Source organism: Podarcis liolepis (genome assembly GCF_965112155.1).
Source record: "Podarcis liolepis genome assembly, chromosome: 5".
In the NCBI taxonomy this organism is placed as follows: domain Eukaryota; kingdom Metazoa; phylum Chordata; class Lepidosauria; order Squamata; family Lacertidae; genus Podarcis; species Podarcis liolepis.
Genome location: NC_139556.1, coordinates 88,041,241 through 88,066,022, shown reverse-complemented (window position 1 = coordinate 88,066,022; position 24,782 = coordinate 88,041,241). Strand labels below are relative to the sequence as shown.

Below are 24,782 nucleotides of genomic sequence, written 5' to 3'. Positions count from 1 at the left end.
AGCTGATTAATATAATTACAACACCTAAACAAAAGATGTTTCTCCAAACTGCAAACAGCAATGAATACTGTAGGATGCAGCCAGGTTGTGTCTGGATTCTGATATTCTTCCATCCTGGCCTAAAGCAAGAAAAAACTCCCAAACCAAAGGATTTACGCAAAGATTTACACCGGTAGAAGTAAGTTTGAAACCTAGCCCATTCACTTCCATAATAATTCCCCCTTCAGCCATCTGCTGAAGATTTCCAATTGCTTTAGTTTAATTGTAGCTCTTTATCTGAACACCCTAATTGTGATGTCATGGCTTGTATTCGGGGGGGGGGGGGAGAAAGACTCTTAAAAAGTCAATCCAGAGGCCAACAAATGGGACTTTTGTTTTATTTCGGGAAACATTTGCACCTATGCACATGGATGAATTCCAGTGAAATATGTAGTGGTTATGGGGCAAGGCAGTGGGGAGCAAAACCCATAATATTTTGTTGAGAGTCACAGCCCAAATCCAAAAACTGCCAGGAGCAAATAAACCTTCCTATTCAGCCTCCTCCTGAATAGGTAGCACAGCATGTCTCCTGTGCTTTACCAGTGTTGGCCATTGATAGCAATGCCACATTGCAGAGTGGGGTGAAGTAAACCTGTTGCTGGAGAATAACCTTGCTATGAATGACAGGAGGATAGATTGTACGAGGCATGCTGTAAGAAAACAAAAGAAGAAGAAAATTCACTAAAAGTGTTTGGGAAGGATAGGTAATTCAGAAAGACACAAGGAAGAGCTTCTGACATCTCACCTTGAGGTCTAGTAGGTGCTGTCCATAGTACTGAATGTTGTCCACCCTGATGTTGTCCATAAAACCAAATGGCCACATTTTGCACCCTGAGAAAAGGGTCCATTGTTGTTGAAGCCAGCCATTGTTGCTTTCTGGGTGCAGGGGTTGGTAGTTTCATAGCCAGCTAGCTGTGATTCTTCCACAGTGGCTTCAATTGCTATCATGGTGTGATCCCACTGAGCTTAGGTAATAATGGCTAATATTGCTCCCCAGCCAATTACAGCTGACCAGGAAATGCGTAATACATTCCATAAAATAGGCTAAGGAGATGTCCAGAGGCTGAAGCACTACAGCAGTCAGGCCACATGACCTGCAGAGGTCAAGAAGGGGAGGAAGAAAAGTACAATGCACAAGGACCTAAAAGGCTGGGAGATTAATGGCAGATCCCATGAACTTGATGGGGTGGGACAGAACCCTGTCTAGGATACCCAAACAACTGTGGCTGGTTTTTCTCCCTGAAGTGTAAATGTCTCTTTAGCCACAGTCATAGACAAAGGGCCAAGGTATTTGTGACAGCAGCAGATCCATGTGTTTAAAGGAGAATCTGCTGTAGTTCTGTAGGAAAAGGGATGGGGAGGTCCAGTTTTAAGGAATAAATAGGCTGCATGGAGGAAGGGAATTGAGCCCTCCTCCTTCCTGCAGCTTCCCTCCCTGTGCTTTCCTTTCAGCCAGGCACATCTTTTGTATCATGTCCCAACCCTTCAGAGCAGATTTTCCAAGGACACAAGGGGTTGTTGGACTAGAGGTTCCTCAAGGTCCCTTTCAACACTGCAACTCTATGATTCTATTAGCAGAACTCTGCTTGGGATACTCTTGCCAGCAAAAGCCTGCTTAGGATCTGAGGGCGGCATTCCAGTAACTCAATTACTGCTAAAACAAAAAAAATTCCTTCCAGTAGCACCTTAAAGACCAACTAAGTTAGTTCTTGGTATGAGCTTTCGTGTGCAAGCACACTTCTTCAGATACACGAAAGCTCATACCAAGAACTAACTTAGTTGGTCTTTAAGGTGCTACTGGAAGGAATTTTTTTTGTTTTGACTATGGCAGACCAACACGGCTACCTATCTGCAACTTCAATTACTGCTAGCGCAACAAGATTCCACCCCATCTCTTCCCCTGTGAGCACCCTGCACCTTCCTCAAACCTGCTCCAGAGCAGACACCCTAGAACAGATTTAGGATGTGCACAGGAGGAGGAGAGGGGGAGAAAGTTCTATTGCAGTAGCAGAAATCCTTGAGCTGACGGACCCCTGATTTAGCACTGCACTGGACATGACCCTAAGCCATTGTTTGGAGTGTGGAAAAGTGGATTCATGCCTAATTAATGCACTCCTTGTTTGTGAAAGAGTCTGTAAGTGACCTTAAACCTGATAGACCTTAAGAAACAAGCTGTGATGAGTGCCATGCAAGGTGTTTGCAGTTTTTGAATATAAATCATTCTTTGCCACCTGATTAAGTTGAGAGTGTCAAGAATTGTGCAGATGCTGCTTGTGGAGCCTGGGGTAATCTCTTTCAGGTACATTACCCTGCTTGGGCCTGCCCTTAATAGGTGACACATTAGACATAAACAGCAGGTTGCTGACAATTTCTGCCAGGCTTGTAATTCAGCAAAAGAAGCATCTGGGGTGACTTTTGCAATGGAGACAAGTCAGTCTGTTTTGTCAGCTGCCTGCAAAGGCAGAGACCAGAAGAGGGAACAAAGTGAGGTTGGATGTTTTTTGCTAGATTATAAAGCATTTCCCAAGTTGCAGATGGAAGAGGATTTTCTGTTCTCCGTGGAGACACATAGCTCTCGCTGATGCTAATGCGAGCTTTGCGTGCCTGTCAGGACAAAAAGATCTGTTAAGTCGTGCAGGGGGAAAAGCCGAGGCTGTTCGCTGCTGCCTTGAGTCACATAAACTTACTGTAGCCCATTTGAAAAGGGCACAAGGTGGAAAAGTGGCTCCTGGCTCTCATGACGTCAGAATACTGCAATGTGGGGCTTGCAAAGTGGGCACATGCCACATATCTGTCCCCCGATGGCCATGCCAAAAGGTAACATCTGTGTTTCTGCTTCAAAGTAGGTGTCAGTGGGGAGACACAGGCAACCTGTTTAGGCATAACCTAGATACAGGCACAAAATGGAAACCACCAAAGGTCACGTAACACCATGGCAGTTATTAAAATAATGCTAAGTGATGTAATCCTGTCTCAATAATTACACATGTTTTCAGTGTGGTAGATGGAAACCCAGCTTCTAATTGGCCCTGTCCCTGCAGCCAAGAGCATGCTAACAATGCACATTCAGCCATTGGGTTGGTTTGCACATATTGAAAATCCTGTCTTAATGATCTGAGGAACAGGCCATGGGCTCTTGCACTCATGCCTCCCCTGACATACCAAATTCAGTACTTCTACCATGATTCTGTAGAGCACCGTTTTACAGAAACAGGAAGCCGTTCTTCACAAGCAAGGCTTAGACCAGCTTTTCCTTTAAAAGGTCTGTGGCCCAGTTCAGGCATACAGCAGTCCCCCTTTCAGCTGCCTGTGGGAGCATGTAGTTTAGGGCTGTAAGTGAAGGTCACATGGAAAGCTCTGCATGTGGCAACATGTGGTTAGTCCCCATACAGCATGGCCCTTTTTCAAGCTGCTGTGATTGTACAGATAGAGCACAGCAACTTGTGTAGAGGTTGCAGGTCATCCCATCATCTCCACACCATTTAGTTTGTGGGTCTTTAAAATACCTTTAAAAACTGTTAAATCTCTGATAATGCAAACAACATTTAAGTGAGAACTTCATGAAAGACCAAGATGTTGTACACTCCTGCAGGTGGATGCTGCAAAGTATCTGGCTCAAATATAAAAGCAATAAAATATCTTCATTCTGTCCCACTTTTGATAGCATTCACCTGTCGTATAAATAGTACAGAAGGGGCTCAGATGTGCTGTTTAGCCTTGTGGTCTTAACTATTAATAGCCATTCTTCTGCTGATGAACAAGGATGCCCTCTCCTTCCAAATGTGCTCTGTGTTTCATTCTCTCTAAATTTCTTCAGTGGAGATACATAGCTGCTTGCTGAGTCCGCGGGTCAAGAGGACAGCCAAGCCAAGGGCTTGTGCCTGTGCTTGCTTGGCTACGTGAGTTAATATGTTACTTTTGGGGTTTCTCTCTCACACACTCTCCTCTCTTCTTTATAACTTGTGTCTCTGCAGACTTCTGGGGACAAAAAGCGCTCTGGCCACACAGCCAGCAATGGCTTTGCCGGCCATGTCAATCTTCCAGATTTGGTGCAGCAGAGCCACTCACCTGCCGGCACACCGACTGAGGGTCTGGGCCGAGCCTCCACCCATGGTCAGGAGATGGACTCGGTGGCAGAAGTAGGTAGCAGCAGGGTCCTCTGGGCTCAGGGCCTGCTCCCTTTCTCCACCTTTGCTTTGCAGAAATATTAACAGCTTGCTATCAATATTTATCTTGGATCTCCTCCCCGCTTCTTGGCTATCATTCTGTGTTTATGATTATATACATGATGTTGAATTTCTGTTTTAATCCATCAGCTGTTGAAAATGGTGGCAAACAAATAAGGGCATTTCTGGGTAAAAGCTTCCCTTAGCTGCAAAAGTCAGAAGCGAAACAGGAAGTAGCTTGCATACAAAAGGCACCTGTTATCAGGGAGGCACCATGGCTCAGCAGTAGAGCAACTGCTTGGCATGCAGAAGGTTCAGGTTCAATGTGTGGCATCTGCAGGTAAACCTGGGAATGCCCCAGTCTGAAATCCAGGAGAACCCAAGCCAGTGTAGACCAGGGTTTCTCAAACTTGGGACTCCAGCTGTTTTTGGACTACAACTGCCATCACCTCTAGCTAGCAGGACCAGTGGCCGTGAATGATGGGAGTTGTAGTCCAAAAACAGCTGGAGACCCAAGTTTGGGAACCCCTGGTGTAGACAATACAGAGCTAGATGGACCAAAGGTCTCATTCAGTATGAGGCAGATTCCTAGGTTTCTATTGACTTTGCACAATCTGCTCTTCTCCTCCAGTGCTGGTCATGCTAGTGTGTTTGGACTGACTTCTATCCATATGGTGATCAGCACAGCCAGCAGGTGTCTGGCATGCCGGCATTAAGCAGAATAATAATTGGAGAAAATCAGTATCTGGAAGGCATCCTGAATTAGTGTGATTCCCCTCAATTTCTTAAAGCCACACAGGGTTGTTGCAGAACCATAGGAGAGCAGGATTCTTTTTCATGAACATCATGACTTTTGTTTTATTTTTCAAAGAGCAGGTTTCTGGCCCTTAACAAAAGGGAAGAAATGGTTGCACATATATTCTAAAAAGTGGGTTGGCAATGCCTATTAAATCTCCCCGAAGCCCAAAGACAAACTCAGTGAGCTTTACCTACATAACTCCTTGTGTTGCCCTTCCCCGTAGCTAAAAGAAGCAGAATAAATCTGCATGTAATTTATGCAGGCCTGTTTACAGATTGTGAGATGGCAATTGAGGCATTGCATCACCAGAGTTTGGAAGTCAGCACATCTATCTCGTTAATAAAACCTCAGGAGGTCTAAATATTCTGCTAAACGTTCACTCGTGAACTCATTAATGCAATCCTTTTCTTCCCCAGTTAAGAGATAGTGCTCGCTTTTCCTGGAAGCCCAAGTGGTGCCCTCAAAAAACTTCTACCTTATGTGTACATTGAAAGAGAAGGAGGCTCTTTCATGAGGCTGGTTATCTCTTTACAGCAGGGAGGCTAGGCAGTTATCTAGGGTGACAGCTGCCTGGCTCCAGCACTCAACCTGGATCACAGACTTGGGTGGCTTTTGAAATAAAAGGAAAAGGCATAGAATAGTGATGATGGAAGGTGGGGCTCCCCCTCCCCATTTTTCTGGCTTCTTTCTATGATGATGATGATGATGATTTATTAGATTTATATACCGACCTTTTATCACAAGATAAAAATGCAAGGCAAAAGCACAAATAAATAGTTAAAACAAAAACAACAGAAGTCATAACTATAACATTGCTTGGGTAAATACGACAGCAGAAAAACAAGTGCCACATCGTGGAGGAAATCCTTCTTTTACACCACAGGGCTTACAGCTGTCAAGAAGTCATCACTACCTTTGCCTTTGGATGCTAACATAGCAGAAGATACTCAAAGGGGGGGGGAGATGTAAATATTAGTAGTTCATTATTCTGGATTTCCTTCTAATCAAATCCAGCTCTGTTGTACTTAGCAACAAAGTTATACTAATTTAAATCGATTATTACCTTTGCATCTGCACCAGTCATTAAAGCCAGTTTCTGCCCACTGCGGAGTCATTTTAGGGATAAGGCATGAGTACTAGCTAAAGAATTGGTCTTTTATACCTGCATACATGCAGATGCCACCCATTCTGCCACTGGACTACAACACTTGTGCTTTGAATGTATTATTTGTGTTGGTGTGAAGAATAAAACCTTATTATTACCTTCTTCTGGTTAAATAATATATTTATTTCTCACTGGATAGTATGGAATGGGAAGTAGCACGAAAGCATCTTTCACTCCATTTGTGGATACCAGAGTATATCAGACCTCCCCTACAGATGAAGATGAGGACGATGATGAGGAATCGTCTGCCACAGGTAGGGAAAGGCAATGGGAAATGCTTGGGGTGTGAGACACTTAGTCCTGTTAGCATATACTTAGGCAAGTGTCAGCTCTAGGAAAGAGCATTTGAAAAATCCTGCACATGCTGGCCCGGCAAGTGTTCATAACAGCTTACAGCTTCTATAGCACCATAGCAAAACATCCCTTCGAGAGTATTTAGGAAACGTGCTCAAATCTCCAGTGTTTTCCCAGCATGAATGAGTCACTGGAAAGTTGTGGGCAACATGCCAGCATGCACTGAATTTTACTGTGGCTGCTACAAGCCAAAGTAACCTTAGTGCATGGAGACTTTGTGGGCCAGATTCAACTACCCCATTCTACTAGAGGGGGCAGTACAAGTATCCCCCCAGCTCAAAGGCTACCCCTCTCTGACCCTGTATACCCACTACCACCGACAAATCCACTCTGAAGGATTAGGGCATCCCCAAAACAGTGTACCAGAGAGGAAAGGGGAGATGGTTCCATCAGTCAAGTAGTCATGCTTGCAGTAGCAGAACATAATCTTAACCCTACCTTGAACTCCTCCTCCCTATATGTGCAAGACTCTGCGAGATTAGCTCAAATCTCATTTGAATTCACACGATCTCACATGAGTTTTCAGTCTAAAATTTGAAAACATTAAATAACCTAGAGGTACCCTGAGAGAGAAGGGAGAGAAGGGGTTAAACCACAGAGCCTAGGACTTGCCGATCAGAAGGTCAGAGGTTCGAATCCCCGCGACGGAGTGAGCTCCCGTTGCTCAGTCCCTGCTCCTGCCAACCTAGCAGTTTGAAAGCACGTCAAAGTGCAAGTAGATAAATAGGTACCACTCTGGCGGGAAGGTAAACGGCATTTCCGTGTGCTGCTCTGGTTCGCCAGAATCAGCTTAGTCATGCTGGCCACATGACCCGGAAGCTGTACACCGGCTCCCTCGGCCAATAAAGCGAGATGAGTGCCGCAACCCCAGAGTCGGTCACGACTGATCACAACTGGACCTAATGGTCAGGGGTCCCTTTATGTTTACCCTGAGAGAAGTGGGAAGAAGAAATCAGGATGGCACATAGTTGGCCTCACCACCATGAGTATCCTGTTCACGTCATGAGGTTGAAACTTTATGGTGCTCCTCAAGCCCTCCGGCAAGGCTGGGCTAACTGTGGCATCAGGTTCACCACAGATCCGAGCAAGTTTCACAAACCTTTTGCAGCAGGCTGTGTAGCAGCTCTGTACAGGATATTTGGCAGGAACCAGTGATACATAGCTTGAGTTCTCCTCTGCTGGGCGGATACTTAGTTCAAAGTACTGTAGTTTCCTTTGACTCCTTGCAGTGGTGCTGCATTCATTGTGCAGACAGAAGCCAAAATCAACACAGTCTTGAGGCCTGTGCAGAATTCCAGTTGAACTGAGTTTATCAGTAACAATTCCTCTATCTGTATATGTTATCAGAGAGATATGGGGGAAAGCCACAGGAAGCAGCTCCCGCAGAGCTAAAGAAACACATGTATTGGCCCTTAGTAGCTAATAAAATCCCCATTATGTATTCAGTAAAGCTGTTTCTGCATGTTTTCCTTTCCAGCATTATTTACCAGCGAGCTGCTGAGGCAAGAACAGGCCAAACTTAATGAAGCAAGGAAAATTTCTGTAGTAAATGTGAATCCCACCAACATTCGTCCTCATAGTGACACACCAGAGATCCGAAAGTACAAGAAGCGCTTCAATTCTGAAATCCTTTGTGCTGCTCTGTGGGGTAATCTGTTAATTATCTCATTGAATAGCAGAAATGCCGTCTGCATGTTAAGATTTATTTTGGTGCTTTTTAAGCGAGGCTCTGGCATAATACCAGGAGCTGAGGGGGTAGAAGCAAAACATTCTCTACTCAAGGTAGGGTGCTAAATAGCAGCTCTAGACACCTTTTCCCTGGGGTTGCTATCATGGCACCTGTGGATTCAGTGGTACTCTTGAAGACTTCCCCTGGTGTTCTTGAAGCCTCAACACCACCCCCACTTACTGCCCACTTGAAAAGTACAGAGAGCTGATGAAGGGAGCTGAAAGAGTACGGCTCCTTTCTATCTCCCTGTGCTTTTGAAGGCTCAGATAGGCACCTGAGAGCATAGGAGGGAAAGGGGAGACATCTGGGGTACTGCAGGAGAAGAGAGAGAGAATGAGAATGGGGACACCCCCCCCCCAAATCAAATCACATCTACCATCTGCTCCATTGACTGAATCATTAAAAAAAACTCAGATTGGGTGTTTTCCAGCACTGCCATAGTGCAGAAGCATGACTCCGAGGCCCAGATTCTTATGGATCCTCACAGTTTCCACAAGAGATCCCTCAAAACCACCATCAAGTCACAGGTCACCTCTTTCTATGCAGATGTGCTCTGTGATTTGTTGGTGGCTTTGCTGTCCAGAAATAATTATGATCTATGGGAATCTGTGCCTTGGACCAATGTTTTTATGGTGTTGGCAAGAGCAGATGGGAGCCTGATTCCCTGGATAGCAGGGAATCATTGTGAGTAAGTGAAGTCAGAGGTAAGGAGGTGGTTCAAATAGCCCCATGTGGGGAGGGGTTCACAGGGCTTTGCAGGCAAGACCTATCCCACTTCAGTGACTATGTCTCCCACCTTCTGAATGTTAAGAGTGTGTCATAAGTGCCAATAGATCTCCTCTACCAGTGAACCAGTCAAGGCCCCAACCCCGTGAAGGAGGTCTGTGCCATCACCATCTAAAACTCTCTGAGCACAAACACAGTGGGGGAGCATGGCTGCTGGGCTTGTCACTGGCAAAAGAAAGGGCTAGCCCACATAGTCCCTCATCCCTTCAACATGTGGGAGGTTTCCAACCTTCATTGGGAGCCCTTGGTTGATTCCTTTTAATGTTAACTAACAATTTCTCCATTCTCCTTAATTTCATCCGCTTCCTCTGCTTGCTCATCATGCAGGTGTGAACTTACTGGTGGGAACAGAGAACGGGCTCATGCTGTTGGACCGCAGCGGGCAAGGGAAGGTGTACAACCTGATCAACAGGAGGCGCTTCCAACAGATGGACGTGCTAGAAGGACTCAATGTCCTTGTAACAATCTCAGGTATAGCTGTGAGCCTGCAGCAGTGTTTTCATTTTGCTGTTGGTTTCTGACAGCCCAGTCTCGAAGTGCAGGGGATGGTGCAGGGCACACACAGGGGGAGGAGAAGGAGGAAGGTCCCGCTGTGCAAATGAAATTCGTTCTGCTCACGCAATTATTTAGTTGAATACCACCCTCATTTTTTTATTTATTAAACTTGTTAGTTATTTGTTTAAAAACAAAGTTATGTAAAAATGCATCATAATATAGATACATTCACACAAAAACGCTTGCAAGCCACAAAAATATACAAACACCGCCACCCCCAGTAACAGCAGCAGAAAGCTTTAGCAGCATGCTAATAGCAAAACAACATATTCATAGTTCACCCAAAGCCTGAGGGAAATGTTTGGGTTTTTTTAACCTGGTGCCAAAAAGGTGGCAGTGAAGGTGCCCAGCGGACCTCAGTGAAAAGAGTATTCCATAAACGGAGCCACAACAGAAAAGGCCTTCTTCCTTGTCATCATCTAAACATATTTTTTTAAACACCCTAAGCACACTGACTTTTAGTGCTCAGTTACGGCAATTACTTAAACATATTTTTACAGCAATATTATTCTTTATAGTTGTCTGTAATTTTCAGCCAACAGAGGTTGGCATGCTTACATACGTTTTCATGCTTCACCTAACACAGATTTCTCTTTTTAAAACCCACCCTTCCATCTGAAAGGCCTTACCTCCAGACAGACAGTTAACAATAATACCGATGAGCTCAATTATAAGACATTTTAGCATATAGGAAGACAACAGGAACGCATGCAGAAATTAGCTTCATTCATATGGCTTTGGTTTAGGTGCAAGATTAAAGTTCCAATTAATATTTCCAAAATTAGCTTTCCTCAACAGAAAAGAATGCAATAGACAAGCTGGCATCAGACAATGTATGGATAGGATAAATGGCATAAAAAGCCCTGTGTATTAGCATCCAAGTTGATCCAATGATGGATTGTATCTTTACCGGTTCCATGTTTCAACAGGAAAGAAGAACAAGCTACGAGTTTATTATCTTTCATGGTTGAGAAACAGAATATTACACAACGATCCTGAAGTAGAAAAGAAGCAAGGCTGGATCACTGTAGGAGATTTGGAAGGCTGCATACATTACAAAGTTGGTAAGAACAAGACCATATGCATAAGTGCAGTATCACACTAGCAGGAAGCTCTCTTGATGCTAGGCATGCCTGCTGGTCAAAGGCGCTTGGGGACTCTGAATATCCTTGTGCTGATTCCTGCTATTCCCACAGGCAGAGTGAGGTGTAAAGAGTCAGCCTTCGTTGCACAGTCAACAACAGTGAATATTGCATAAAATGCTTGATGCCTCTTTTCTTTGATACCTTTCTATGGCACTAAATCAACCATGTAGGAAATAGTTATGCCTAAGCATGACTTTAACTATGCTCAGAGTGGGAGGTATGGTGTTGTCTAACCATCCCTGGGCTTATTTGATAGTGGAACAGGCCCCAGCATATATTAATGTGGTCCACAAGTTCACCCCCTCTGATTTTTTATGAATATTGCATGGATTGGGCATACATCTAAAATCACAGAATTTTAGAGTTAGAAGGGACCCCTGTAAGTATCTAGTCCAGTTCCCTTCAATGCAGGAATCTCAACTAGATCGTACATGACAGATGGCCTTCCAACCTCTGCTTAAAACCCTCCAAGGAAGGAGAGTCCACCTCTCATGGGAGTCTGTTCCAATGTTGAACAGCTCTTATGGTCAGAAAGTTCTTCCTGGTGTTTAGTCGGAATCATCTTTCTTGTAACCTGAATCCTTTGGTTCAGGTCCTGGCCTCTGGAGCAGGAGAAAACAAACCTGCTCCATCCTCCATGTGACAGCCCTTTATTAATATTAAATATTTGAAGATAGTTATTATATCTCACCTCAATCTCTGAGCATTGGACTGGTGGTCATTCATGGACTTTTGCTGCAGTGTGACATCCGATACACAGATGTGAAGTGGGGCCAACAATGGGATGAGCAGGGATCATCCATCTTTCCCGCTACTCCTAGGCTGTATACAGTTAATGTCTGAATAGGACTAAAGGGCAATATCATTCAAAAAGCTAATAAACCAATGGTTTGTTTTCTTCTAAATGTTCAGAAACCATCTCCATCACGTATAACACAACTAGATTTGGGGGAGCCCTAAATCAAGAGTAACTCCATTAACAGTTGTTTTCTAAGAACTTTAGTTTCGAAACTAGTAGGTTTTTCCAGGCTTAAACCAGCTACAGTGAAAAAAATGTATATTGAAGGGAAAGCATCTAATTAAATGAAGTTCCATTGGATGGCTCACACATACAGATTTCTCACTTGCTGAGTCCAGCACTAGCTGGCTCTTAGCACGTGTGAATAAGCCAAGAAAGTCAACCACCAGCTAGAGCTTTGTATTGCTTCACATCATCTGAAAGGCAAAACTTTTCAAGCCAATCACTTTGTATATTCAGCTGCCAGTCACCAAGTGTTCATGTATGAATTCTTATATTCACCTTATATATGCAGCAGTTTTGTGCCTAATGTTTCCCAGTGGACATAACTAATATAAGACTCCCATATGCTTTTAGTACCAGAATAAGAATTTGCACAAATGTCAGCTATATCATATCAAAAGCCGGGTAGTAGCCAGTGTGCTCCAGTAATGGTATGAAATCCCCTGTGATCCAGCAGTGAAATAAATTATTTTTCCTGGTATTGGATGGCAAATAAGGGTGTATTTATTGCCACGGTGCTAAATGCTTACATTTCAAAATAGTACTTGAAGTCTTTAATTTTATGTATATTCACTCAACACAATTAAGTTATTGAGGTTATGCTTCTTGATTAATTGTTCTTTGTTGAAAAGTACTAGAGAATAGCTGTGAAAACGGAACATTGCAAAAGCTTTAATGCTTAAGAAAGAAAAACATACCATGCAATCATTTTCCTTTTGGCTTAGCTGGCTAAAATCTGGTAGATCAAAATTTGAATCAAATGTCCTCTTTTATATGTAGATGATTAATAAATTTTACTTAACAAATGCTATATTTTCAACTTGGCATTTAAAGAAAGTTTTGAAGTATCACAGTCCTAGCTTAAAATATTTATTTATTTATCCATTTATTTATTACAAGGATAGTAGGGAAGGGTCCCATTGCCATATTATTCATCTCAAATCCTGTGAGGTTAGTTTCCTCCCAGACACGCATGCTCTTTCCAAAATACCTGCACTTGCGTTGGTGGTGGTGAGTCTCTTCCGAACTACTGTCGTAATTGGAAGCATGAGTGCCACCATCTTTAATTTGCTGCAGTGGTGGTGTGGCAGCCATGCTGTGTCACATACATGCAAGCAAACACAAGATGGCTGCCCCTGTAGCTAGAAAGCACCATCCAGAACTATGAAGAACCTCAAATGAGTCCAAACTATCAGGGGAATTTGCCATTTGGCCTGTTCTTAAAGACAATAATACTTCCACTGACAATATGGTTTCAGCAGCTCTCCCTTAAGATTAAATCATTCGGTTTTGTCTTGAGTGAATTGGATGTTTTAAAAATTTAGTTTTATTTCAATTTTAGTGAAATATGAGAGAATCAAGTTCTTGGTGATTGCCTTAAAGAATGCTGTAGAGATATATGCTTGGGCTCCTAAACCATATCACAAGTTTATGGCATTTAAGGTATGTTTTGTGTTGTTACAAAAATATTAGCATTATTCATACATTTGTTCATGTTTTTTATCACAGATAAGAAAATCTGTCATTCACTTCTGTTATCTATTCATCTGTGGCATAGCAAGGAACTTAACCTATATCTCTCTGTGTGGCAAACCTCTGCAAAATTATTAGAGCTGGTTCTCATTCCCATGTTAGACATACCAGCATATTCACAAAGACCACAGATGGTTAGGAACCAGTTCAGATGTGTTTATAGAACAACAACATCCTGGTGCCCGCTAGATGTTTGGGACGACAACTCCCATCAGTATAGAGGGCTGGGGCTTATGAAAGTTGCAGTTGAAAACATCTGGAAAGCTCCAGGTTGGGGAAGGCTGGACTATAGACACTGTGACACTGTGATGCAATCTACCCTGACAACCAGGTGGACCTGTCCTGCCAATGGGCCTACAAGTCTATGAGGAATCTCAACTAAAGCATCCATGACAGATGGCCATCCAACCTCTGCTTAAAAACCTCAGAGGGAGACCATTCCACTGTCAAAACAGCTTTCTGTCAGAAAGTTATTCCTGGTATTTAGACGGAATCTCCTTTCTTGTAACTTGAATGCCATTGGTTCAGTTCCTGTTGTCCGGAGTAGGAGAAAACAAGCTTGTTCCATCTTCCATGTGACAGCCCTTTAGATATTTGAAGATGGCTATTGTCAAGGCTTGGTTTCCAGACCCTTGATCATCTTGGTCACCTCTGCACATGTTCCATCTTGTCAATATCCTTCTTAAATTGTGGCACCCAGATGTAATTTCTACATTCCAGTCATGAGTCTCACCCCACCAGGTTTCAGTAATGCCTACCAGGTCATATTTGCCATCCTGTACTAAAATCTCCAGCTCATCTTGCTTGTTTCCCATACTCTGCATTTGTGTAGAGAGAAATGAAACCACAAATCGTTCCCTCCAGTTGCTTCCTTCTTGTAGTTTCCTGCCCTTTAGCAGGCTTCTGGAGCACCACCTCAGTTTCCTGTGCATCAATGAAGCTATAAGCCCCACTGCCGCATGCTCTTTTGTCATCAGTATTGTTTTCTCCCTGCCCTCATGATTTAGTGTAATCTCCAGATCAACTTTGTAAGACACTTAGCAAACACATTTTTGCCAGCCGCTGTGAGATGCAACCCATCTCTTACCAAAAGTCTTTCCTTAAGGAAACGGACACCATGGTCCAAGAAGCCAAACCTTTCCTGATGCGCAGCCAGTGGTTTACTTCCAGTATTTTCCTCTCTCTTCCCAGGCCACAACCTTCAACAGAAGTGAGTGATGAAAAAGCCACCTGTGCCCCAAGGCCCTTCATCTTCCTACACAGAGTCTCATAGTCCCTTGCTATACGTTGAATGCTGTGTCTGGCAGTATTGTTGCACCCAACCCACATGAATCAGAAGGAAGGGGTTGTGGTCAGCGGGTTTTCTAAGACTTGGCAACTTCTGTGTCATAATGTGAAATTTTGCACCTGGGAGACAGCATACCTCCTGGGACATCCTGTTACCTCCACACACAGCTACCTCTGTCAGCTGTCATCACCACATATCTCTTCCTCCTCCGGGAGTGACAGATATCGTTCTGAACGCTGTACCTCCCACAGCCACCTCTGTGTGTTCGGAGGTTTGCAACTGCTGTCCTTGTTCCTCTGGCCCAGAATCGGTGTCCAAGGTGAAGGCATGGAATCAATTTTGCAGCTTCAGTGACACAGCATGGCTCCTGACGGTCCTGCTTCTGTGTGTCACGTTCTTCCAGGGGTTCGTCTCCTGCAATGGGTGATCTTCCTCCTCCTCCCTAGTGACACCCCCATCCCTACATCACTCTGTTTCAGGACAGACCATTCTGCTCTAGCGAGAAATTCCTCATCTTGCCTGATAGCTTGGATAGGTGTGCCTCAAATTGCTGTCCCTTCTCTTCCAGCAAGGCAGCCAGCTTGCACTTCCTGCTGGTGTAGTTTTGTTCATTCTCAGGCAGGAAGATAAACATGGCACAGAATTACAGTTCCCTGAAGAAGCTCCCATATCGTCCATGTCTCTTGGTTTTGTGTACATCATAGTGCCATGAGACAGCACTCTGGGCCTTCTTCTCAAATTAAACTGTAAAATCATCATATGAACTTGTAAATGGGATGTGTTTAATTTCCCCTGTTAGAATTGCCGCTGGCTGCTAACTTCTCCCCCAAGTCACTTCCTCGTTCAGCCTGCCTTCCTCTCAGCAGTAGTACCTCCCCCTCAGACCATGTGCTCTACCAGAGCACACAGCCACAAACCACAACAGCTCAGACAACCAACCAGCCTTCATCCCAAAGACACAACCTCACTCTTCAGTTTCCTCCACTGGTCATTCGCGGTCGCCCCTGTTTACAAGTCTCAGTCGCAAGCTCCTGGTCACAAGCTTCACCACAATTTCAATCAGATTTAACCCTGTTTTACTATGTGTTGGGTTCCAGCCCTGATGCTTCCTAACTTTTTTTTTTAAATTAAATGCAAATATAAAAATAATTCTACTGAAATAGGCATGCTGACAGAAAGGGTTAATCCAGGGTTTGGATGCAAGATTCAGGGGATTCTAATGTCCATCTCAAAGAAGAGGTGAGCTTTACAAATCTTGAATTCTTTGAAACTTGAATTAAATTCAAAATCAGGGAAGAATTCCTGGATTATCCCTCTCCTAGCCGTCCTTGCAATCACCGCCACCCCTTTCAAATTCCATTCACAAGCTGGGCTGGTAGCACCAACAACTGGAGTGGTACAGCCACAAGGAGAAGGAAGTCTCTCACTTCTAATCCCGCCTGGTGCTTTGTGCATTGCGTAAGAGCGTACCAGGACAAAAGCCCTCAGGTGCACTTGGGAAATGTAGTTTCCTGCTGCTTAAAAATTAAAAAGCCAAACATTCCACTGACACTTTTCATCTTCTTGTAAGATACCAACAGGTGAAGAGCTAAATCAAATTCCCTAAATGTGTGAAAGATAACATAGACAGCAAAAGCAACGAGGACACATTTTTAAACAGCAAATATAAAAAACTCTTGTTCTTACCATAGCATGCTGTGCATTTATTTCATTTTTTTTCCCCATACCACAAAATTGACTGAGGGGTTTTTAAAAGTCTTTTGCAGATCTCCAGCACAAACCATTGCTTGTTGACCTCACGGTAGAAGAAGGTCAGAGGTTAAAAGTCATCTTTGGATCGCACACTGGTTTCCATGTTATCGATGTGGATTCGGGGAATTCATATGATATCTATATACCATCTCATGTGAGTCTGAGGCAGCGTGGTGGTGCTCTGCAAACTTGATTATACAGTATGTATAATGTCTATTGAAATAGGTTCCTTGTTAAATTTCCTTTTTGGTGGGCACACCGTAATGCGTAATTTGGTGAGTTTCTCACATTGCTGAAGAGAAGGCTGCTATGCCATGAGTTGTCCAGGAACCCGCATGTTGTATGGGCTAAATCTGTTTATGGGTTGGTAGCAAACGTTGGTTTGACAGTTTTCTGGGAGAAGTTGGCAAATGTTGAAGAGAGCTGGTCTTTCTTTGTTGTCCTGTAAACTTGATTTAATTCTGATTTTGGGGGGGGTCTGTTCTGTACGCAGATTCAGGGCAATATCACACCTCACGCCATTGTCATCTTGCCCAAAACGGATGGAATGGAGATGCTTGTGTGCTATGAGGACGAAGGAGTGTACGTTAATACCTATGGACGCATAACGAAAGACGTGGTACTCCAGTGGGGAGAAATGCCCACTTCAGTGGGTATGTCAGTTCTTCATCTTCTCCTTAGCTATCAATAAATTCAGTGTGAAGTGAGAATCCTCAGCTGCAGTTGGCTGTTTTCCTAGATAATGTAGTCCTCTGCGTTTCCTGTGACGAAACCATCTGTGGCTTGAGCCTCCAGCCTTTGGACATAATCTTTTAGACATGGTAACTTCCTGCCAGGTGTGGCACGTGGTAAAAGCTGCCTTGGCCCAAATGTTTTCAGTAAGAACGGGTTGCCATTTATTTGTTTTATTTCAGCCTACATCCACTCCAATCAAATAATGGGCTGGGGCGAGAAAGCGATTGAGATACGATCGGTGGAGACTGGGCATTTGGACGGAGTATTCATGCACAAGCGTGCTCAGCGGTTAAAATTTCTATGTGAAAGAAACGATAAGGTAGGTCTGCTCTCAGAGCTGCAGAGAGAATGATCTGGAAACAACTGATGGGAGAGCATTTGATGCCCCTTGTAAAAGCAATGTGGTCAAGCCATTAATAATGTTTTTAACACCTACTCTGAGACAAAAAGAACAAGATAAGATATGACATAACAAATAAGCAAAATGTGTGAATGAATGAGGAAATTAAACACATCCCATTTACAAGTTCATATGATGATTTTACAGTTTAATAGATGAGGATATTTCCTTCCTAAACAGGTATTTTTCGCCTCGGTGAGATCTGGAGGAAGTAGTCAAGTTTTTTTCATGACACTCAACAGAAATTCCATGATGAACTGGTAACAAAAGGGCCCTCGGGTGCTGACTTTGACACCAAGTTTTTTTAAGTTTGAAGAGCATTGGAACGTGTGGACTAACACTGTAGAGGCAGGTGAAGAAGATAATTGTGGAACACGTTGCTTCCTTCTGTGAACACACTCGCACTCACGCAGACACGCTCCAAGAATACGACACACCTTTCTTGTTGTGGTTTAGGAATGGAGGTTTACTCAAGGTCACAAGAATGCAACACTGTATTTGGGCAGAGATGGACAAATGCGCAAGAGGTTTAGCAGAATAAATCTCTTGGAAGTCTTCAGCTGAAACTGTGATAGAGCTGTGGGTCACACAATTTCATTTTGTTTTTTAAACATTTTCCTTGTCCCTCTATTTGTACAAATGGGGACAGATCTAAGTGTCAAGCGGAGTCTCTGTTTTTAATTTTGTCTGCCTGCTAGCATCAAATATATAGTATGTTGTAAGGTTACCAATTAAAACTGGTGAGAGACAGCACAATAAATGTATCATTTTATCTTTGTGTTGGGAGGCTTTAACCATAGAGATGGTTAACTTTTGTAAAATCTTTTGCCTTTTCCAACATTTCTGTGTTAGTTTTGCAAACAGGTCGACAAATTTCAAACGAGAGAATGAATTAGATCCCCCCCCCTGAACCCTTCCTTTTGGGAAATCTATTCCAAATGGCTAACCGACTAGCCTTAGATTATAATACAGTCAAGGTACAAGTATATTTTTCTTGTCAACCTGTCAGTCTATACTTCAGTATGGATCTTCATATAATGGTGCTCATTGAGAGAAAAAGCAGTGCCATCCTTGGCAATCATTCCCAACTTTGGCCTTAGCATTTTCTTGCCTTTCTCTAAGCTGTAATACGGAAAGTATCACAATAAAATTGCAGGTTGAGAAACGAATTGAACTAGAGCAAGATTCTGAAGATTGGCTGGAAAGTGTACCTAACTGCATCCAACTTGAATGCTTTGAGCCTAGGTCCAACCTACTCTGTACAGTTGTACTTTGCTTTTCGGGGAAGGGGCGGGGATGATCCTTGTAGATACTGGTGTGTGTTTTTTCCCTTCATGCAAATCTCCAGGAGCCAACAGCATTTAATCCTTTGGAAGACGGAAGCCCCAATTGTTGATGGACATTCACCCACTTCCTTGTCTGATGGTGTCCTGTTTTCCGAATATGAAAAAACTTCATGAGATCTTCATCCCGTGGTGCAAAGAATAGGAACATTGCAAAAGTGAGAGATAGCAGATTGGAAGGACAGTTTTGTTGGCCTAGAACCTGACACTTAGATTCATCTTTCTGCCCATCCCTCATTGCTGCCCACCTATATAGTGAACACCAATATGTGTGCAGATGTATGTATTTAGTTTGGGTTAACCTGTGTCCTTATATGCTTTGTTTGAATTATTTCCAGTTTTAAGGAAGTTATGTGCAACATTTCTACTATCGCCAAGCATGGATTCCCCATTAGTCTATGGATGTAACATAATTGGATCTGTGTTGCTGTTTTTAACCTACCTCATTTTATTTTTGTTTCAATTAGCTTTTCCTCATTAGCTCCAGCAGACACCCAGGGAGTTTGACTGGCCAGCTTCAAAGTATTAAACAAGAACAGTGTCTTAAGTAATTAGCAGTGTTTGGCCAGTTCAGGCCTCTTTAAAAAAGGAGAAAAGGACTCTCACACTGCCTTCTTCCAGTTTTTCCGTCAGTGGTTCCACAGTTCCCGTTGTACAGGCCAATTGATACCGCCAATGGCCACAATATGCATTGGCTGCCAGCAGATTTGTAATAGGGTTAGAATCATGCCAATGAACCAGAGCCATGTTGAGGAAGCCGCCATAATTCGCCCAATTGCAGTGGCTCAGAAAGAGTCACTATAACTGTGCCAATTCCAGGGGCTGTGTGTACAGCCCCCACATGGAGACATGATCCCAGCTGGCTTGCCACAATCTTCCTTCTTTGTGTGTTCAACCTGAAGGGAGGCCACATCAGTCCCCTACCCCATGCCCTACCTCACTACTTAATGATACACTGGTGTATCAGGCTAAGTTTGCTTCTCCGTAGGAGTTGAGCCCAATTGGAGTCCTGCTATGATGCAGCTATCCAAGACTGTCTGCTTGAACAGTGCACCCTTGTCTGTCTTCTTACACCAATTTCCCTTTAAGATCTCCTTGTGTTTGGTGGCTCTCCCCAAAATGAAATGGGGCAGGGAGAATCATTGGCATCCATCTTTGTAGAAAGATGTCGTTTTTTGTTTCAAGCCCAGGGGTGAGGCTGCTAAGCTGGTTCCAGCCACTTGCTCCCCACTACATTCACAAAAGGGGTAATAATTAAGAGTTGTCTCCAAAACTGTTCCTACACAGAGTAGACCCATTAAATTTAATAGACGTGGCTAACGTCAGTCCATTAATTTCAGTGGGTCTGCTCCGTGTAAAACCTAGTTCGATGCAACCAACTGGATTTTTATTTTTGCTTTTGGAATCTGTTGCCCTCTTACATTAACCTCTAAACAACAAATTACTAATTTACAGTCTAAGTAAATATTTCCATTAGCTAACTTAATAAGCCTAATCTATGCATAATGAAAATGAGTAACCTCAAACAATACACTTTGACCCCATTGTTTTTTCAAAGCCTTTCCTTCCAACACAGACAAGCGTTCATCCCGTGGTCTCGCTTGCTGCTCTTGCAACGCAAGTGGCCTATTTTCAGCACCTTCCCTCCTGATAAAGCTTTTACCAAATGAATTGATGGCTGAATACTAGTTGATTCTATTCACAACACTGGGATTTATGCAGACCCCACCAGAAGGCTAGTGCAGAGAATTGCAACACTGGGCACATAATTGTTTATGTTGCCATCTTACTGACTCCTTTACATAGGTTAACAAGAACACAACCGGGTGACAGTTTAATTATTTGAGAGTTTATTTATTTGAGCTCTGAACTTTGACCAGTCTTTTTTCTCCAGTTCCTACTCCCAGCACATATGAAAGAAAATATTCTAGTTCTTTCCACATTTCTAGTATCCCAGTGAGTAATTCGTATTAATCCTTTGTATTCTGACAGGACATGTACCATCTGCCCATAAATTCATAACAATTTTCTCTTACTGTCGTTGTCAATGAAAATCTATGTGTGTTTTTTGCCAATTAAATTTTTTATTGAATTTCACCATTTTGTTTAACAAACTGACATCAAACTTAGCATCAAATTTAATACACTTTTAAAAGTTGACTCCCCGCCCTTCTTCCATGGTGTTTTTATTCTCAACCTTTTATGCTGCATTCTACTTTTATCTATTCCACAATTCCTTCATTACAATTAGAATTAATTTTCTTCCGCAGCTCATATTTCAGTCCTGCCCGCGATTCCATTTAACGTGATATTTTCCAAATTGTCCAAATAAGGGTCTCATTCTTCCATGTGAAATTCATCACTTGATCTCTTCTCTTGCTCTCACCTTTGCCATTTCCACGTAGTCCATTGTTTTCCAGAGGTATTCCCAGACTTCCAGTGGAATATTCTCTCCAATGTTTTGTGCCTCTTTTATCATGTAATCCTTGATCATTTGGCTTCCCCTTTTCTGAACCCTGTTGGAGGTGCAGTATCCTTTTAGAGGCTAGGCATGCAGAACTGTACACAGTATTGCAGCTGTGCTGACACAATCAATTTATATCACAGCCTTATGATAGTGGCAGTTTAATTTTCAATTCTTTTCCCCATTAGCGTGTGTGTGAAGTTAGGCTTCGTTTTGCCCCGATCTACATTTGGTGTGGGACACGGATGGCACTGTGGGTTAAACCACAGAGCCTAGGGCTTGCCGATCAGAAGGTCGGCAGTTCGAATCCCCGTGGTGGGGTGAGCTCCCGTTGCTCTGTCCCTGCTCCTGCCAACCTAGTAGTTCGAAAGCACGTCAAAGTGCAAGTAGATAAATAGGTACCACTCTGGCAGGAAGGTAAATGGCGTTTCCATGAACTGCTCTGGTTCACCAGAAGCAGCTTAGTCATGCTGGCCACATGACCTGGAAGCTGTACGCTGGCTCCCTCGGACAATAAAGCGAGATGAGCACCACAACCCCAGAGTCGTCTACGACTGGACCTAATGGTCAGGGGTCCCTTTACCTTTACCTTTACATTTGGTGTACACTGAATCATATTTTCCAGTTTACTGCCCATTCACTCACTTTGGAGTGCCTCACAATCCCTTGAACAATCCACTCCTTATTTTCCCTGCAGTCATGAACGCACAGAAGGGGAGCAGCGCCATGTGTTGAGTGTGCCCCTCTAGACCAAGATCTGAAGGGGGAACCGCCTGCACTTGTGGCAGGAGTTGCATGAAGTAGACCAAGCTCCCTTTCAGACCTTTGCAAGATGATTGGAGGTCAGAGGGCCATAGCTGGCCACTGGAATGGTGGGAACGTGCATTGTCAGGGGCCTCCTGATCTCCCTCCACACAGAGTTCTAGATATATTCTAGCACAAGAACCTCAGAATTGACAAAAGCCAGGTGTGTCCATAAACTAGACACTTAAACCTGCAAAGGTGGTGGTGGTGGGAACCCACGAGACATCTGTCACTACAGCGTAATATATTTCAAGATTTGTATGCCGCTTAGTCATCAAAACCTTTTATGTGGTATACATGAAACAATATGAGATATACATTTAAAATACCTATTAAATTGGATGCTAAAAGCAAGTTGTTCAAAATGTAAGTAAGCAAATAAATACATTAAAAAATAAAACAACATGTCAAAATCACATGTTTGGATAGGCTTGCCCTAACAAACATGTTTTTAGGGAGTGCCAGAAACAGGCACCTGCCTAATAACATCAGTGAACAGGAAATGCCATAGCATATCGGAAACATTGATCCCTTGTAAGTGCAAATCAAACATTATGTGGCACTTATCAAAGTACCAGATGTGCAGATCAAAGCTGTCTAGTGGGCATATATGGGGTAAGGGGATCCTTCAAGTTTTGATTTTTTTTTTTCTGGAGGCAATTCTATACCTTAGTTAAACTGATAGAGCAGAGTTTGGCAGTATGCCCAAGCTTTTATGCACATTTCAAACCAAGAGTTACTACTGAAGTATCAGAATCCTCTCACATCTTACTAGTCCAGAACAATGGATCATCTATCTTGGTAACAACAATAACAACAACATGGCAGCTACTGGTCAAAATGAGATGCTTTCAGAGAAAGTGCTCTGCGTGATCTGTCCTTTTCTTGTTCATTATCAACTTATTTTAATTATTAATGCATAAATTTCTGTAGCGCCAAAGGGAAAGAAATCTTTTCAAAGCTGTGCACATAAAATTGAAACTTAAAAACATAAAAAGGCAAAGATCAGAAGAACATAAAAATTGGGTCACATGGCCGGGTAAGCTTGTGTAAAAAATTATAATAATAAGCTGGCATCTAAAGCTGAACACGGGATTGCTGTCTAATACACAAATGCAATGCATTCCACCAGTGGGTTTTTTCTAGAAAAATAGGTGCCAGGACTGACCAGGAAGTTGTTAACAGTAAGTGTCACACTTTTTTACAACAAAAAACAATGTACCTTTCAGTACCCCCTGGAAAAAAGCACTGCATTCCACAATATAGGCCTTACTGCTCCTTGTGGCTGCCACGGCAGACAGTTAGCAAGGCTTCTCCAGCAGATTTCAAAGAATGGTCTGGGGTGTATGGAGAAAGGCAATCTTCGAGGTAGGCTATTCCCAAATTCTTTAGGGCTTTATCTGCAAACAGCAACACCTTAGGTTTGGCCTGGTAGCATATTGACTTACAGCAGTCCAAGGTTCCTTGACATTTTGAGACTTGAGGATATCTTTTTTCTGAGCACCAAGAGCCATGGATAGATCGCTCCTATGGGAATGTCTTAAGGCTTGAAACCCTTCTTTTTCTCCCCCAAAACACCATTGGCCTTTCACAACTTGCCATGCAAAATAAGGTCCAACCAATGAAGCTACAACGCCTGGGCAAAAACTCTTTGACTTGGGTCAGTTTTAAACTACTGCCTCTTTAGCTGGCTTCTTCTGTTCCCTATATGCTCCTTGTGTTTCTTCCTACTGCTGTAATGAGAGGACCACATGGGGGGGGACCCACATCTATTCAGTACATCAAATTGAGCAATAACATTTCCAACTCAGTCAAGCCACTACTTGTAACTGCTGGGGACTGGTAGGATGAGTAAGAACAAGCTTCATGGCTAATGGCAGCTGCCACCAGCTCTTTTATGTCTTTGCTGTGGTTACCTTTTAAACCGGAAGCTTCTTATTAAATTATGTTGAAAACTTGAATCGCCTGCCTGTTATATATTTCTTTCTTTCCTTAATTGGTGAGTTTCAAATACACCATTTTAAATAACTTTTGATGGGAACCTTTAGGTTGTTCGCAACCATCTGTTTTTATACAATTTGTAGAATTTCTCTGAGGAGAACAGAAGCTTAAATGTTCTTTTTCTGTGTTCCGCTTGCAAAAGTCGGAACTTTGTGATACAGATCAGGGATGGGGAGAAACTCGATTCCATTTCCATGTAAAAGCCAAACCTCTCTAATTCTGTCTTCCGGAAACAACACACAAAACTATAAGCAGTCGTTCTTCAAAATTCACTCTTTAAATTTTTTCAATGCAATTCTCCATTCAAGCAATGTACAGTGGTACCCCTGGTTACAAACTTAATTCGTTCCAGAGGTCCGTTCTTAATCTGAAACCGTTCTTAACCTGAGGTACCACTTTAGTTAATGGGGCCTCCCACTGCCACCACATGATTTCTGTTCTCATCCTGAGGTAAAGTTCTTAACCCGAGATAATACTTCCGGGTTAGCGGAGTCTGTAACCTGAAGTGTTTGTAACCCGAGGTACCACTGTATACAAAAATGTATAGGTTAGTGAAAATAGCGTACAGAGTGCATTGAATTGGCAAAAAATGTGTTTGGCATATGGAAGAAGTGTATTAGGAGATACTTTGCACTCAAATGCTGACAAATTTTCATGGGGACGTTTTTTGGGGTGGGGGAATCTACAATGATGTGGAAATCTG

The 24,782-nt window shown here is 43.0% G+C and overlaps 1 protein-coding gene across 9 annotated transcripts in view; it reads left to right on the top strand.

The window, feature by feature from the left end:
* The window catches only part of TNIK (TRAF2 and NCK interacting kinase), a 291,826-nt gene extending 267,787 nt beyond the window's left edge, over nt 1–24,039 (top strand). For 8 of the 9 annotated variants that reach the window (XM_083503823.1, XM_083503822.1, XM_083503824.1 and 5 more), the window contains 10 exons: nt 4,014–4,178; nt 6,309–6,423; nt 8,001–8,171; nt 9,366–9,509; nt 10,523–10,657; nt 13,102–13,202; nt 16,337–16,486; nt 16,826–16,985; nt 17,247–17,386; nt 17,648–24,039. In XM_083503823.1, the coding sequence (XP_083359949.1) occupies nt 4,014–4,178; nt 6,309–6,423; nt 8,001–8,171; nt 9,366–9,509; nt 10,523–10,657; nt 13,102–13,202; nt 16,337–16,486; nt 16,826–16,985; nt 17,247–17,386; nt 17,648–17,731 (1,365 nt within the window). In that variant the 3' untranslated portion in view covers nt 17,732–24,039. The remainder of the gene's footprint in view (nt 1–4,013; nt 4,179–6,308; nt 6,424–8,000; nt 8,172–9,365; nt 9,510–10,522; nt 10,658–13,101; nt 13,203–16,336; nt 16,487–16,825; nt 16,986–17,246; nt 17,387–17,647) is intronic. The other variant, XR_014526345.1, reaches the window with a different exon arrangement.
* Nucleotides 24,040–24,782: the final 743 nt, after the last annotated feature.